The sequence below is a fragment of the Falco punctatus genome (assembly GCF_963210335.1).
Source record: "Falco punctatus genome assembly, chromosome: 2".
NCBI lineage: Eukaryota > Metazoa > Chordata > Aves > Falconiformes > Falconidae > Falco > Falco punctatus.
The window spans coordinates 68,750,781-68,765,762 of NC_137581.1; the positions used below are offsets into that span (position 1 = coordinate 68,750,781).

Below are 14,982 nucleotides of genomic sequence, written 5' to 3' on the forward strand. Positions count from 1 at the left end.
TCTCATAGGCCACGTGGGCATATCACACCATAAGCAAGAAAATACAATAGGTTTTCTCAGATTTGAAGGGCTTCTACTTAGCCCTTTGGGAGCATTGCCGCTACAAAGTATGAATGATACATACTGTCAAAGAAATAATTCATTTGAATGAGTGGCAGAAAGAGCTGATAGGTGATTTAAGGATCTATTTGTGGTCATTTCTGACCTCTTAGTTATGAAACTTTCTCCACATGCTTTATATAAGAGCTAGATAAAGCTCGCTGGACAATGCATGTTCCAGGAGGGGTTCTAGAAATAGAAAGACGAGATGGCATTTATCTCTGTAAATGCATATGTGCCTTTATGAGATTGTAATTCTAATTTCCTACATATGGAGTATGTTTCTTCTCAGTTCCCAAGCGCAATTCACCTCAACCTAGAACAGTTTATGAGAGGAGTTTAGGGCGGCTTCCTCCTGCTGTGGACACCTAGAGTGGTGTGAATGCTACACAATGGACCTAAGTTGGGGCCAGAAGCTGGATCAAGAAGTCTAATTATTTAGATAGATCACAAGGCAGGGCTCAAATACAGGCCTAGCTATTAGTAAAATGTACTTGCATTCACTGCTTCAGAATTTACCTTTCTGCCTGCTGAAATAATATGCTGGTCTCCTATTGAAGGACTTGGTCCCTTGAAAGAGTTTGAAATGTTTTTAGGTCTGAGGCTGCTGTGTAGAACAATTTGAATCTTTCAGAAGACACATATCCCCCACCATGACATCCCAACAAACAGAAACGAATCAGCTGTATGATAAAAAATATATATATATCCCCTTGACTAACTTATATTTTCCCTTCTAAATAGAACCTATGGGTTTCTGTTCTGCTGCCATCATGTGTGAGTTCCCAGCCCCAAGGGGATTCTTTGCCTACGCAGATCTCTCTTGGTTTCACCTCTTTCACAGTAAAACAGGGGCGGGGGGGGGGGACGGGGGGGACGGGGGGGGGGACGACAGACAGACGACAATTTTAAACCTCCAGGAAACAAACTGTTGTTGACATTTTTGATACAAAGGTTACAAATACATTTAAAATAGCTATAGTTTATTTTGCCAGAAATTAAAAAGAATTTTTCTGAGGAACTCAAATGCCTTTCAGGTTCATATAAACTCAGAAAGGAGTCAGAGAGATTACAGATTACAATGATGAACATTCAAGTGTCCTAAATTCCATGTTTTCTGTGACAGTGTTCTGATGTTTCCTTGGGCAATTCAGTGTTGTTCCCTCCCTAAGCTCTGTCTCCTTACTTAAGTGAGACACTGCATTTTACTGTGTACATATGATAACCTGAGAATGCCTGATAACTTTATCCAGTAATAGCAGTATTACTACAGAAATATTCACAGGGAGTAAGCTGGGAATAGGGGAGAAGAGATCAGCTGCTCAAGAACAGACTTTGCCAGGATTTTTTGTTAGGTTATGTGATTAAAGGCTCATCTCCACAAACAGAAAGGAGACCTCTGAGGTACAAGGGCAAGTGGAGGAGACCCCAGTACTCCCATCAGTGGGAAAAGCCTAAGTCCCTGCCCTGATCTATGATAGGGGTGATTATCCCCATGAGCAGGGTCAGACACACCAGGATGAGCCAACTGAGAGACTCTCCCCAGGGCACCTCATGGAGTGGAGTATGGAGGGGTAAGCGGCTTGTTATTGGGATACCACGGGGGAGCATTTTGGGGCCATACAAGACTTATGATTCCATGTTTAGGGCAGGAACCAAAGACAGGGAAAGGAAGGGATCAGATTAGATTAAGGAGCAACAAATACAGGAAAATGGAGGAAGAAGGGGATAAAAAGGGCCAGTTAGTATGTGTATCTGGTAATGTCCTGCACCTGATCAGCACAATCTGTCCTGTTTTCTCATTTAACTTTACTTCTGACTGTGTACCTTCAGCAGCAGCTCCCTACACTCTGTGTCTGTGTGTGTGGAGGCCTGAGTGCCAGAAGCTGGAGGGATTAGGATGCATGAATATTCTGTGGATGCATATGTCAGTGCAAAATCATTAGCAATCACCAAGCCAGAATAGCCATCAAGTAGGATAAGAGGCTTGGGAACCAACTGTTGGAGCAGCCGTGAGTCTGGGACAGAGACTGGGGAGAGCAGAAGGTCTATGAGTTGACTACTGGAGGGGGAAGGAGGTCCAGACCGGTGACTGAAGAGACCATGGGGTCTGTGGTTGGCTATTGGTAAGGCCATAATCTGGAGCCGGTACCAAAGACACGTGCTTGCAGGTGTTTGTTCCTGTGTGTGAGGCAAAGTGAGACCAGGGGATTCAGGACCCTGCTATAGGGAAGACTTGCTGTCCAAGGCCAGCTACTGGAGGGAACTACAGTGCATGGAATGGGGTGGAAGAGCATCTGTGCAGGTGTGTGTGTGCGCACACACATGTGTGTGTATGTGTGTATGTGTGTAGGTCTGAGTACCAGTAGCTGCCATGGGGCTGTGTCCCCAGCGGCTCACATGCCCAAGTGCCAACAAATGAGCAAATGGAAGGGCCAGGGCCAGCTACCAGGCAGAGTGTGTATCTAAGACCAGCTGCTGGGGGATTCAGGTAGCATGTATTCATACATAATTTTCTACTAACAGGCTATTGTCCTGATCAGCCAGAGAGGGGATCAGGAAAAGATGATCAGTGCTGTTTGTGTTTGTATGAGTGCTGTGCCCTGTGCATGCTGCTCCGTGTGTCCAGCCGTGTGCACTGAATTGCATGTTGGGGGATGGTGCCTGTTGGGAATACCTGCTTGGTCTTGCTACCCACCTGGGTACCTGGGGGCATTGAGCTGTGGCAGCCTCACCTCGACTGGGTGACAGGTTCAGAAATTCCTAACTACTTTTTATGCAGTTGTGTCTGTGGGGCTGCAGGGAACAGATAATTTGCTTACCTGGGTTTACATGAATGCCCTCATGGCCAGGCCGACTGCAGGGATCATAGGAATATTTGTGCAAGAGGGAAAACAGAGAAAACTAGGCAGTGCTGGAACAAGATAGAAGCTGCTGCAGTAATGACCATATGAACACCACAGGTAAAAAAGGAGAGAAGGCTGTCACTCTTACAAAGAGACTAGGGACTTCTGTGAGAACATTCCTATACTGTTAAATCCACTGAGCAACTGGCCAAGTCTCTTTCACTGCTGGTAGGACACAGAGTTAAGTACTTCCATTACCTGTAAATGTAACATGCCTGGCTTTTCGTCTAGTGGGCTGGCTGGGGCCCTGAGGCAAAGAGAGGTAGCGTACTTCCATGGTACCAGCCTGTGTATGAGAAAGAAATGTGTTCAGTGTCTGTGACGCGTCTGCAATTTGCAGTTATTTGATGGCATGGTTACGTGTTTTTTCTGTTGCTTCTGCACCTTTACAGCCAAATTTAGAGAGGTGTGAAGATCAATGCTTGGTTTGGATGGCTGAACTCAACATCAGCTCCAGTGAAAATGTCTGGGTCTGATATAATAGCCCTAGAGGGTTTTTTGCAGTCAGCAGAGAGAAATGTGTTCTTCTAAGATTCACCTTTCCTATTTCCTTTCCTATTAAAGTGACAATTTTAAATAAAATTAACATACCCCACAAGAACGTATTTCTCTTAATTGATTATCTCAGCTGTAAATGTTTATAATATCCAATACCTACATCTAGTGAGACAAATCCTACTCTGATGGATCAAGAGCCCAAGTTGTCAGTGCAACGTGTCAAGGACTTTGCATTAGGCCTTTTGTAATTATATGACATTTTGCACATGCCAGAACAATGCAAATTACATTATTTTACTACTTACAGCCATGAGGCTGTAAAAGGCTTTAAGAGGTAGGACATGAAAATGTTGCTGTCCACATGCCAAGTGAAGATCTTTCTTCTTAGGTGCTGCAAGATGGCACTGGGAAATGTACCCCTTTTAGTTACTGAAAAAAGCATATAAGAATGGGTATCTCTTTCCTTATTTACAGAGAAGCAGAGGCATTTTTTACATGAATAGTAGTTTATATAACAGGTACCGGTCTGCCCCAAGGTAAACTGTTTCCCTTCCTGCAACTCTGTCTCAGGCTGTGCTGCCGACGGATGAGGATTTCTTGGGCTTGCTTCTCATTTGTGCTGGTAGGCAGGTTGTGTCGGTTGTACGCTGGTGCCTGAAACACAAAATGCACCCAGCTGATTTTCTTTGTGCTTGCAATGTTAATAACCTTGTGCAGTCTTGGTCGATCACGGGGCCAAGGGGATACCTTGGGGAGCTCAGTCACCATCTCAGCCACCACAGATCTCTGGTATCACATGGAAAAATTAGCCTTGTACTAACCTCACTGCTGCAAAGCAAGATGGGAGGAAGCACAAATACAGCTGGCAGCCGCAGACCTCAAGGGCTGCATTTTGATGCCATTTTTGATAGAGTCTTGCCTGCTCAAATTGCACCATAAAAATATATTTACCTACACAAGGCTGTTAACATCTTTGGGCTTGTGTTCCCTTTGTCATTCCTCTTCCCATCACATAACTGGAACCTACAGATCTGAGGCACCCAAGAGAGAGATAGCTGGGTAACCTCCCTCTGAGCCTTGGTACTAAATATTAGTGAGCCAGAAGCAAGTTGCAGATGAGCCTGGGAGCAAAAAGACTATATTAAGAAGAGTACACCTCCAGAATGACATGCACAGTTGAGCTTCCTTTCTATATTTGGACAACCCGCACCTTAATATTACCCTAAAACTAAGCATCTTTTAGGACAAGCTTTTCAATTTATCATGTACATCTAGTGAAATAAGGAAAATAATTATGTGCCTTAAATAGATAAATTTACTTAAGCTTATAAGCCCTCTTAAAAAGCAGAATCTGATCTCAGTCTCACTTGCAAGGTTCCTTATAAAGTTGATCTGGTGAGCCAGAGCATTACCGTGCCTTCAGAGTTGAAGTATTAGCAGTGGCATTATTTTACTTCCAATCTTTCATTTCCAAAAGCACAGTTCTCAATAGGAAGCGACTGGCGCAAATAGTCATTACTGTAATTGATTTTGAAGAGAGAGAGTTCATTTCAGTAATCTAAAAGACAGCCATATATGCAAATTGTTGCTGGTAAGATAAGAAATTATCATAAGGATAATTGGCCATGGCAAATCAAACAATATTAAGAATGAAAATCATATTAATAATGACACATTTAAATGAGCAGGGCCTAGCATTTTCTAGTAAATGTGTGTTACGTGAGTTAGCTCCATTTGTTCACGTAATTTCAAGGTTACTATAATATAATCTCTACCACTCATTGCTGCCAGAGAGCACTCAGTTGTATATTCCGGGCCCAAGACTGGATTAAGTAGATGTTATACACTGGAATGCCTCAGAAACAGTACAAGTTTCTGCCAAACAAGTCTCTGCTGAGGTATTATCATCCCTATTTCACGCGGGGGCATGGGGAAAACAAGTCAGACGTGTAAAGCAAAGCTCCAGAGGAGGTGGAATTTGTCCTGTTTTTCCTTTCCCCTCCTGTGGCTCGGGTACACTGTTGCTCCCGCACAGACGGCGGGATTTACCAGCCTCTCGGCTGACTTTGGGCTATGCAGTGTTTACCGCTGCCGGTCCACCCACCTCCACAGGTGAGTTTCAACTGCTGCTGGCGACCTGCCAGCCGGCTGCCTCCCACAAAGCCCTGCCGCCCTCCCCGGGTGCCGGGCAGCTGCCTGCCGGGCCTGGGCCCGGGCCCACGGGGCCGCCTGCAGCCCGCGGCACTGCGGGCCCCGGAGGGCCTGGGGCATCCGCCCACCGCCCACCCCGGGTGTGTGGCAGCCAAGGGAAGGCGGTGTCTGGGTCGCAGGTGGCCGCGCAGCGAGGGAAGCCTGACCTCTACAGCTCAGCCACAGGTTTTCCTGGCTTTTCGCGCTGCTGGTGAAAAGCTGCTGGAAAACACCTGCTTTCCTTTTTCCCACCCAGGAACGAGCCCCGCGCCAGGGCTCCTTCCCCGCCTTCCCTTGCCCGTGCAGCTCCAGGCTGGGGGTGGCTGCGGGCTCCAGGCCCGTGTCTCCCACCAGCGAGACCCCGGGGCCGACCCCAGTGCTACCACCCACCGTGGCTGCCATGTGGGGAGGGCAAACAAGAGGTTTCAGTCTGCAAATAGCGCGTGATAGCAGGTGGCTTACACACCCTTTGTCGCACTTGATACAGGTTATGTGCCAGGACATCTCGCATGGAATTGACCTCTGTGGGGGAGAGCCTATGCACACGCCGATTGCTACCGCTCCTGTAAATAAAAAAGAAGTTTAAACATGATATTGATCAGTTGATTAAATACTATTCTCATTAAATCATGCACGATCTATTTTTAGTGCTACAACAGAAGGCTATGAAGAGCCTTTCAGTCACCAGTGACACCCCAAAATCATCCAAAGATGAATAAAAGAGATTTTGCTCTTTCACAGGTTTTGTCTTCTGGGTAGTCAGAATGGACCCTAAGCCCTCAAACAGATGGCAGCAGAAACTTCTTTCTCAAAGCCTCATAAGGAAGTTCCTATTTAAGGATTAGATTGAGCAACAGCCAGCTGTGTGTTGGGGAGGGCACTGTAAGCTTCCTCCTCTGCTGGAATACATCCTTCAGCACACTCAGGCAGCCTGTGCTTTGAGGTTCTACTGGATTTAACTCCTTTGAGAAAGTGCGGCAAATCCTTAAGAACTAAAGCACATGCAAATTAAGGAGTCTGAGAGACCTGCCCTGTGGTGAGGAGAACATCTAGGTTTTCCTTGCTGCTGAGCCTGTTTCTCCATTTAAAATGAAAGAACTACCTAAAAGATAGCAATCTTCGTCTTTTTAACAAACTGTGACAAGGAGCCCAGGGTCGATTGTAGCTGTCTGGCTTTTTCACTAGCAAAACAAGGGAGGAGGGCTACTGTGAAATGTTAACTGGTTTTACTAAATCAGTCAATCTGTGTGAGAGTTAGGGTTGGGCTGGATTCCCAAGAAAAGAAAGGGAAATAGATAGTGATCATCCAGGATGAGATCAGCCTGAGTTAATCTCGTTGTTTCTGGTTTTTTCCTTTCGCCATTTTGATTTCTTGCCTCTTTTTTTCCAGTTATTTATATATTATATATATATAAATATATATATTATATAAAAAGTCTTTATTCTCAGTTAAGTGATGTCCTTGAAATGTCTGTAAATTGTGCAATTAAAAAATGGGTTATGATCAATGTACCTATTGCCGAAGTTTTGTGTGCATCTATTTTGTACTCCCTCTAAAATAAATTAGAAACTTTTAATGGCAAAGGAAGATGGATTCATGCTAAACTAAGCTTATGCTGTAAACATAGGAAAAAGGTTGGAATTTGCAATTACAGCTGGTTAAACGAGACTACCACTGTTTTGTGCTCTAATCTAACATGAATGTCTTGAAAACTTGTAGGACCATTAAGGGCTGCCTGGACTTTACATTTTACTGCCTCTTACCATGAAGTACACAGAAAGCACTGGTGGCCTGGCCCTGTCCAAAGTCCCTGGAAGATAAGAATTAATTCCTCATAGTTTAAAAGTTTTGGAAAGTGTGTTCATTCTGCATCGGACCAAAAGTGAGATCTGCCAAATTTTTCATGAAGAAAAAAGAAAGAAACTGACTGTAGGTTAAGGTGTAGTGTTAAAGGTAGGGCTGGGCTAACCAATAGGTTAAGGAGCTCACTGAGGCATGAGAGTTCCATGAGTCTACCACACAGCTACTGGCAAGCCAGAGTGACAGAAAAGAACTCCCTTTCTGGATTTTACCAGAAACCTTATCCTGGCCATGATAAATCCTTCTCAACGAATGTTTAATTGACATTCATCAATTCTCAACAACAGGAACAGCAGCAAAGCTGGGTATTTACTAGCAGGGAAAAAAGACCATCACAGCCACCCAATTCCAGGCCAGTTGGGTGGGTTGGTTGGTTGGTTTTTCACTTACGTTCAGCTCTCAGGGATAACACTGAGAGGATCCAGGGATGCCACCAAGTGTCCAGGCTTAGGTGTAATACACCTTTGTTCCATACCAGGTCTGGCATATCACAGGCTGTGGAACAGCCCACGTATGCCACTTTCCATAGCAAGGAAAGCAGTCTGTCTGCTGTCAGCAGCTCCTAGCTGCTGTCCCTTTGCACAACCTAGGTACACCTGGGAAAGCAAACAGAAGCACAGCCCCTGGGAACTAATGGCAAGCTAGCCTGTCAACGACTAGTGGTCTTTCAAGGGCAGGCTTGGCTTATTTGTGTAATGCAAATTGAACTGACACAGTTGATGCAGACAGCTTTGACATCGTAGGGAATAACTATCTCTCTGGTCTGCACTTCACTGAATGTCTCCACAGGGTCTTTATACTTACAGTCTGGAATAAATAGGGGAAAACAACTAAATAGGAGAAAGCAAAACTCTTCTGGGAAGACATCAGATCATCTCTTTACTTTTCCAGTTGCATACCTGACCGCCTCCACATGCCAGCACACAAGTAGGCAGTCCCAAGTCATTTCAAGGCTTATCATTCTGCTCTTAAAGTGACTTAAATAGAATAAATGCATTGCCCTGAGTTTCAGCTGAGCTGGGATAGAAAGAGAACAAACAGCATGAAGATAATCTGTATTGTTCTGAAGCACAAATAAAAAATGTGTACCCTTTTCATGGGATTAGATATTAACCTACCGAACTGATAACAATGCCCAGGTATGGTAATAAGGAACAGATTGCTTTTACATTTTGTAATATACAATACATCTAAAAAGAACTTTCAAAAAAACCCAAACAAGTTTGGTATGTTACCAAACCCATAAAGCAATTCTTATTGAAACTATTTCTTTGTTCTTATTGAAACTGTTTCTTTGTTCTTACTGAACCTTCCAGCATGTTACAACAAAGCACAGCACAGGAGATATATTTGTGAAGAAAATACTGAAATGATAATATACCATGAAAACAGACCATCTCTTTGTAAAGAGTACCATGACAGTATCTCTTTCTCCTTTAGACACATAGTTGATACATGGAGGAAATAAAATGCCTTCCACAATCCTTGTAAGATTACTTTTTATATATTATATCTAAATTTTTGAACTTTGTGAATTCTCCACCAATCTTCACTAGCCCTGTGAGGGAAGTAACATTCCTCAGACACAGCTCTTGAGCAACTACACCACCACAAAAGACAACATAGCACTTTATTCTGATCTGTACTGTACTGATACGTTTTAGAATTTACTCCTACCAAAGTCAGTATTGCAGCAATATGAAGCCAACATTATGTAAGCTCAGCATCAAACCAACTCTCTCTAATGGGCACATTTCCTCCAAAAAACAGCCATACAAACACAGTTCTGATAATATCTGCCTGGCTCTGCTTTTGCCATTTATATCCTTATTTCTAAGGCTTATATTCTCCAAAACATTATAACAAAATGCTCTATTTTCATTCAAATGTAGATTCCTTGTTGTTTGAGTCGGTGGGGAAATCTCTCCAGTCCACACTAGAAATATTTACTGCACATTGGACATCCACTCGCATCTGCAGGAATTACATCAGCATGAATGTAATTTCTGAGAATAATGCTAATTCACAGCAACGGAGATCTGCTTTGATTGTTACAGAGCATTTCCCCTCATGTGCTTAAAGGCTGCAGACCTGATCAGAAATACTGGTGCAAGAGTTTTCACACTACTCTGGCACTGCAAATATTGCTTTACCTTCTCTATGTTGGAATTTAATACCAAATCTCTACTTGCTCATGGCCAGATTTTTGTATCCTCACTGAAGACGGGGGTTTTAGGTACAAGCTTTCTCAGTGGTAACAATTAAACAATTTACAAATACATTCAGAAAGATTTTAGTCTTAAGCAGGTTTACATAATTGCTCAGAGGAATGAAGATGTAAGAACTGCTGCATTGGCTCAGACCAAAGATCCAATAACTAGCTCACTGTCTGGTCTCTTCCAGATGACACCTGGAACAGCAGACACCTGGACAACTGTGGACACCTATCAACAAACAGAGCTGGGAAAATAGCTCTTTTCCTAGAACACTCTCACAGCCTCCAAGAATCAGAATGTTTCTGAGCCATAGACTGCACTTTGTTTTTTGAAGTTGACACTTCATTTTTAAAAATGCTGTCTCAGTAGAAGAACCTGTGCATCAGAGGTTGATGCACAGTAAAATTCAATTCCAGAGTAGAGATGGCAAAAATTAGTCCATCATATCAGCTGTTTGTTATGGAATATTTTCCAATCATAATTCTCATCTTTGGAGTGAATTTCTGAACTACAGTGAAGCATTTTTTCTTATTTGCTCTTTCCCTCAAGAAGAGGAAGATGGTTTGATTGTCATAGTTTGTCTACCAACCTTGCACATTTTCTCTTGGCTCAGAACAGGTAAGGAAATACAGCAGACAAAAAGGAGCCTGTCAGACATGCAATACTTTTTCAGTATCATCCATTCAGCAAAGAATGATTTAGAAAGAAAAGCGCTAGGTCTTATGCAGTTTCAAGAAAGCAGAGGAATATTGATGTGATTAAGCCAAAGTTTCAAGAAAGATTTTAATTTAACATCCAGCTGGTATTTGGACTTTCTGGTATGGGTTGGGATGATCATTGAAAAAATAAAATATCCTGGGACCTGCCAGTGGCTGCTGCAAAATGGAGAGGGGTTGAAAGATCTAGCAGCAGAGAACAAGCAGTAGCAGCAACAACAGTCAGCAGGAGCCCACGAAAGAGTTTGTGGGGGCAAGTGCCATAAGCTATACAGACACTCTACACAGTGGGTTGCAAGGTGAGGATAAATACATCCACAACAGTTAAAGTATGCAGGAATGAAGATTTGTACAGACTTCTCTCGCACAGGGTAGTTCCTTCAGTGGTACCTTTGGAGATCCCACCAGCTTTCTCTCATCATCTGTCTGATGCCCAGTTGCATTAATGTTTTGTAGAATCATAGAATCACAGAATAGTTTGGATTGGAAGGGAACTTAAAGATCATCTAGTCCAACCCTCCTGCAGTGAGCAGGGACACCTCTAACTAGGTCAGGTTGCTCAGAGCCCTGTCCAACCTGACCTTGAATGTTTCCAGGGATGGGGCATCTACCACCTCTCTGGGCAACCTGTGCCAGTGTCTCACCACCCTCATTGTAAAAAATTTATTCCTTATATCTAGTTTAAATCTATTCTCTTTCAGTTTACCTATCGCAACAAGTGCTACTAAAATATTTGTCCTCATCTTACTTATGAGCCCCTTTTAAGTATTGAAATTCTGCAATAAGGTCTCCCAGACCCTTTTCTTCAGGCTGAACAACCCCAGCTCTCTCAGGCTTTCTCCACAGGAGAGGTGTTCTATCCTTCAGACCATCTTTGTGGCCCTCCTCTGGACCCGCTCCAACAGGTCCATGTCTCTTCTGTGCTGAGGACCCCAGAGCTGGGTGCAGCACTGCAGGTGGGGTCTCACCCGACCAGAGCAGAGGGGCAGAATCACCTCCCTCGACCTGCTGGCCACGCTGCTTTTGATGCAGCCCAGGATACTGTTGGCTTTCTGGGCTGCAAGTGCACATTGTTGGCTCATGTCCAGCTTTTCATCTACCAGTATCTCTCTAGGTTCTACTCCACAGGGCTGCTCTCAATGTCTGATTGGACAAATTTGGTACAGAAATACCCAAATATGGCAAGACAGTTTGAGGGACTGCAAACTAAAGTAGCAAAAATTGCAAATGCTACAAGGAAATCTGCTGTCAGCAAAAAAATTGTGATTGGGATAAAGGAGTTGGGACCTGTACTCTAAGCATTCCTGCAGGTCTCTTGGCACCTAGCAGTGATGAGCAAACCCCACTGACCAGGTAAGTGATGAGTGCAACCACCTTGAACCACTGCTGTGATTTAAGGCAGGCAGAGTGGCTTCTGCACCTGACTCATGATTCCTCTTCACAACTGCCCATCACTGAAGAGATGCAGGGGAAATGTCCCTGGGTTTAATTTTCACTCTGTTAACAATGACCCAAAGTGCAAATAGGATGAGCACCAAATTACCAGCACAGAACAGCAGCTTCTCATAACTGTCTTTTTTTTCCTTACATTTCTATTGAAGTCATAAAATCCTTTGGGTATTTCCTCACTTTTGCCCCCTTCGTTCCTTCCCCTCCTCTGCAAAGAATCAGGGGGATCAGGAACAAAAGGTCAGTACTCACTGTAAAGAAGCTGAGGATGGTTGTGAAATTTTCATGCCACTCTCAGCCATCTCGATGGCCAGTTTTATCTCCATCTTTTTGTACAATGACACAATGCTGGATTTGGGCTGGTGTTCTCGAATTAAGATTTTCTTCAAATACTTATTGTCAAACTTCTTAAATCTGCAAAACAGATATTAGAATCAAAGTGTAAAAAAAGGAAATGTGTTTTTATTTCTGTGGTACAGGCTGATCTTCATTCAAATGCACACATGTATAATTCAGTGGTGGAAACAATCCAAATTGGAGGCACCTGTGGACTCCTGAAGGTCTAGTGAGCGGAGACCTTTAGGGGGACATTTGCATCGGTCTACTGGTCCACAGAGACTGCAAAGCCAATCAGACAAAAGGAAAGAAACAAGCTGCAATCAGAGCAAAAAAGAGGGCTGGGTGTGTGTTTGCATATAACACTGCTATATTTGTCAGAAAAGAATACGGCCAGTCTCCACGCTTTTGTACAAATGTTGTATTCTTGTAGGGCATAACAGCAGCAGCTGCTTTTACAGTAATCCTGGCCTATTCAGCCAGCCACCAATGAGGCTCTAAATGGCCCAGCAGTTACAGTAGTTTGGGCCCATTATGTTGCTGATAATTTTGCATCCTGACAATTTAGAGCAAAGAAAATACATTTCTTTGTATTCTGAATAACAGAGAAATTGAATGGACCACAAAATACTATGTGTTCACATGCTGCAGATTGTAAAATAGCATTAATGTGTGGCATAATTTGAATGTGAATGTGTCTGTGGCTTTGGAACAGGTATGTGCTTTCAGGCAGATGTTTAGCAGAGCAACAACAGACTTTAGGCTTCTTTCAAAGGAACAGTTTACCACAGCAAGGTAATGTGCTCCACAATGCTAGAAAAAGCACTACAGTTTGTAGTCTTTTTTTTCTTAATAAAGGAGAGTTTTTATACATCAATATCAGAGACAGGAACACAAATGTTTCCACTGGGATTAGAGCTCTGTGTTTCTCTATGTAACAAAAAGTGTCCTGGAGTGTCATCACTCAGGTAATTCATTCTGATATACATACACAAAGTGTCTTTAAAGTTGTGTAGAAAATTCTAGTGGATACCTTTTAATACAATCTTCTTACGTTAAATGTCTTCACATACAGTGTGTTTTTTTGAATCTGTCCCTGAATTGAAACACTACATTTCTGGCTAGTTTGGAAAGAATTCTTTTCATAGCTGATGGGTACACGTGAGATAAGGGAATAACATATTCTCAGAGATATGCGTAAATGCAGCTATTTCAGTGGAATCATGGCTCCAACAGGGATTTTTTTAGCTTATTGCCTGCACAGGCAGTGGGGTGGTCTCAGTGGATGCCCTAAAGCTCTCTCTGTACTGTGAGAGCCCAGAGGACGTTTTAGCTTCTGGGTCCAGGTATGTGCCCTAGCACATTACATCGTTACTCCTTGGTGGGAGAAGAACTAAATGCAAACCAGTTGCCTCCTTCCCACTCTTAATTCCTGATTTCCATAGGGAGAAACCTAGTCATGAAAGGACTACCCACATGTCCGGACAGACCCCCCCCTTGGCTGTGTTACCAGGGTCTAATGTTGAAAGATGAGACAGAAGACTCCAACACAGAAGTTAATGCATAGCTATGATAACTAAGGATAACTTTTAGCCCACAGCATCATAATAATATGTTTGTGGGAAGGGAGGATTAGTCTCTCCCCACACTTTCCTTCCCATGCTGCGATGGTGGCCAACGTGATCACAGGGCTCCCTTAGGGAAAAGGCAAAGGGGGCAGCAACTCAGATTGGTAGGTCTGTCTCTTCTGGGCAGTGCCTGGAAGAGCCACAGAACTTTGCAAAACTACCACATCCTGCTTATAGAAGATACAATGCAGACCCTCATTTATGAGTGAAGACTAGGTTGACAGTATCTGCTTATGCTACTGGATATTTAAATCTAACCATTCCCTTCAGTACTCTTATTTTAAATATTGCTGAATGCAAAGACCTTTAAGGACAGGTGACTAATTATTACCGAATCCGTACTCACCAACAAGGGATCATATTTGCTGTGAAGGGTTACAGCAGAAGTCAATGAAGTGCTGACACCTTACATAGCTTCTGTTCTAAATGCAGACCTAAAGGAGCACTGCCACAGATCTAAGATTTATGCCAGGGCTATGTGCACAGGCTGATGTCTGCAGCATGAGTTCCTGTGCTACGTTTTTCTTTCAGGAAGCTTATTTTCTGCTTATTTGTGCAGAAGCAATTTAGCAGGCAGTATACGAGCACTGCACTCCCGGGAGATAACGGTTGCTCAGAAGTTCACTTTTTAAAAAGAGATATTGCCTATGTCCCCAATATTTTCATGCTATTTTAGATTTATGGGGCACAAGATTGATTTCCTATTCTATTTACCTATTGTATTTTACATGATAGATAGGTTATTTTATTATAGTAGGCTGCAATAACAGATGCTTACTTATCTCTCAGCTGATAATGACTCCAATGTCCACATATGTCTTCAATACCGGCCTTCAAGTGATCCATCAACTAGAGAAATAAACATGGAAGAATTTTTAGTGGCCATTATGAGAAAATAATGTCACCAAAAATATGCAATTGTTAGCAGGATTTTGAGATTTTTTTCGTTGAAGGGTGTGAGTTAATTCTGAAAGCATCTACATTTCTCTAAAGATCAAGGCAAAGTTCCCACTGTGGCAGCTCCTATGCTTGGCTGCAGTGTCAATATTTTGATGGACGTGGCAAGTCTGTCAGTCTGCTCTC

At 43.2% G+C, this 14,982-nt stretch overlaps 1 protein-coding gene across 1 annotated transcript in view; it reads right to left on the minus strand.

Annotated features, from left to right (window-relative positions):
• SLC9A4 (solute carrier family 9 member A4) overlaps positions 1-14,982 on the minus strand; it is a 60,009-nt gene that overhangs the window by 22,221 nt on the left and 22,806 nt on the right. Inside the window, exons 7-11 of the mRNA XM_080377292.1 lie at positions 14,678-14,748; positions 12,188-12,349; positions 6,160-6,256; positions 4,026-4,157; positions 3,204-3,291 (exon numbers count right to left, since the gene is read on the minus strand). Coding sequence (XP_080233418.1) covers positions 3,204-3,291; positions 4,026-4,157; positions 6,160-6,256; positions 12,188-12,349; positions 14,678-14,748 — 550 coding nt within the window. The remainder of the gene's footprint in view (positions 1-3,203; positions 3,292-4,025; positions 4,158-6,159; positions 6,257-12,187; positions 12,350-14,677; positions 14,749-14,982) is intronic.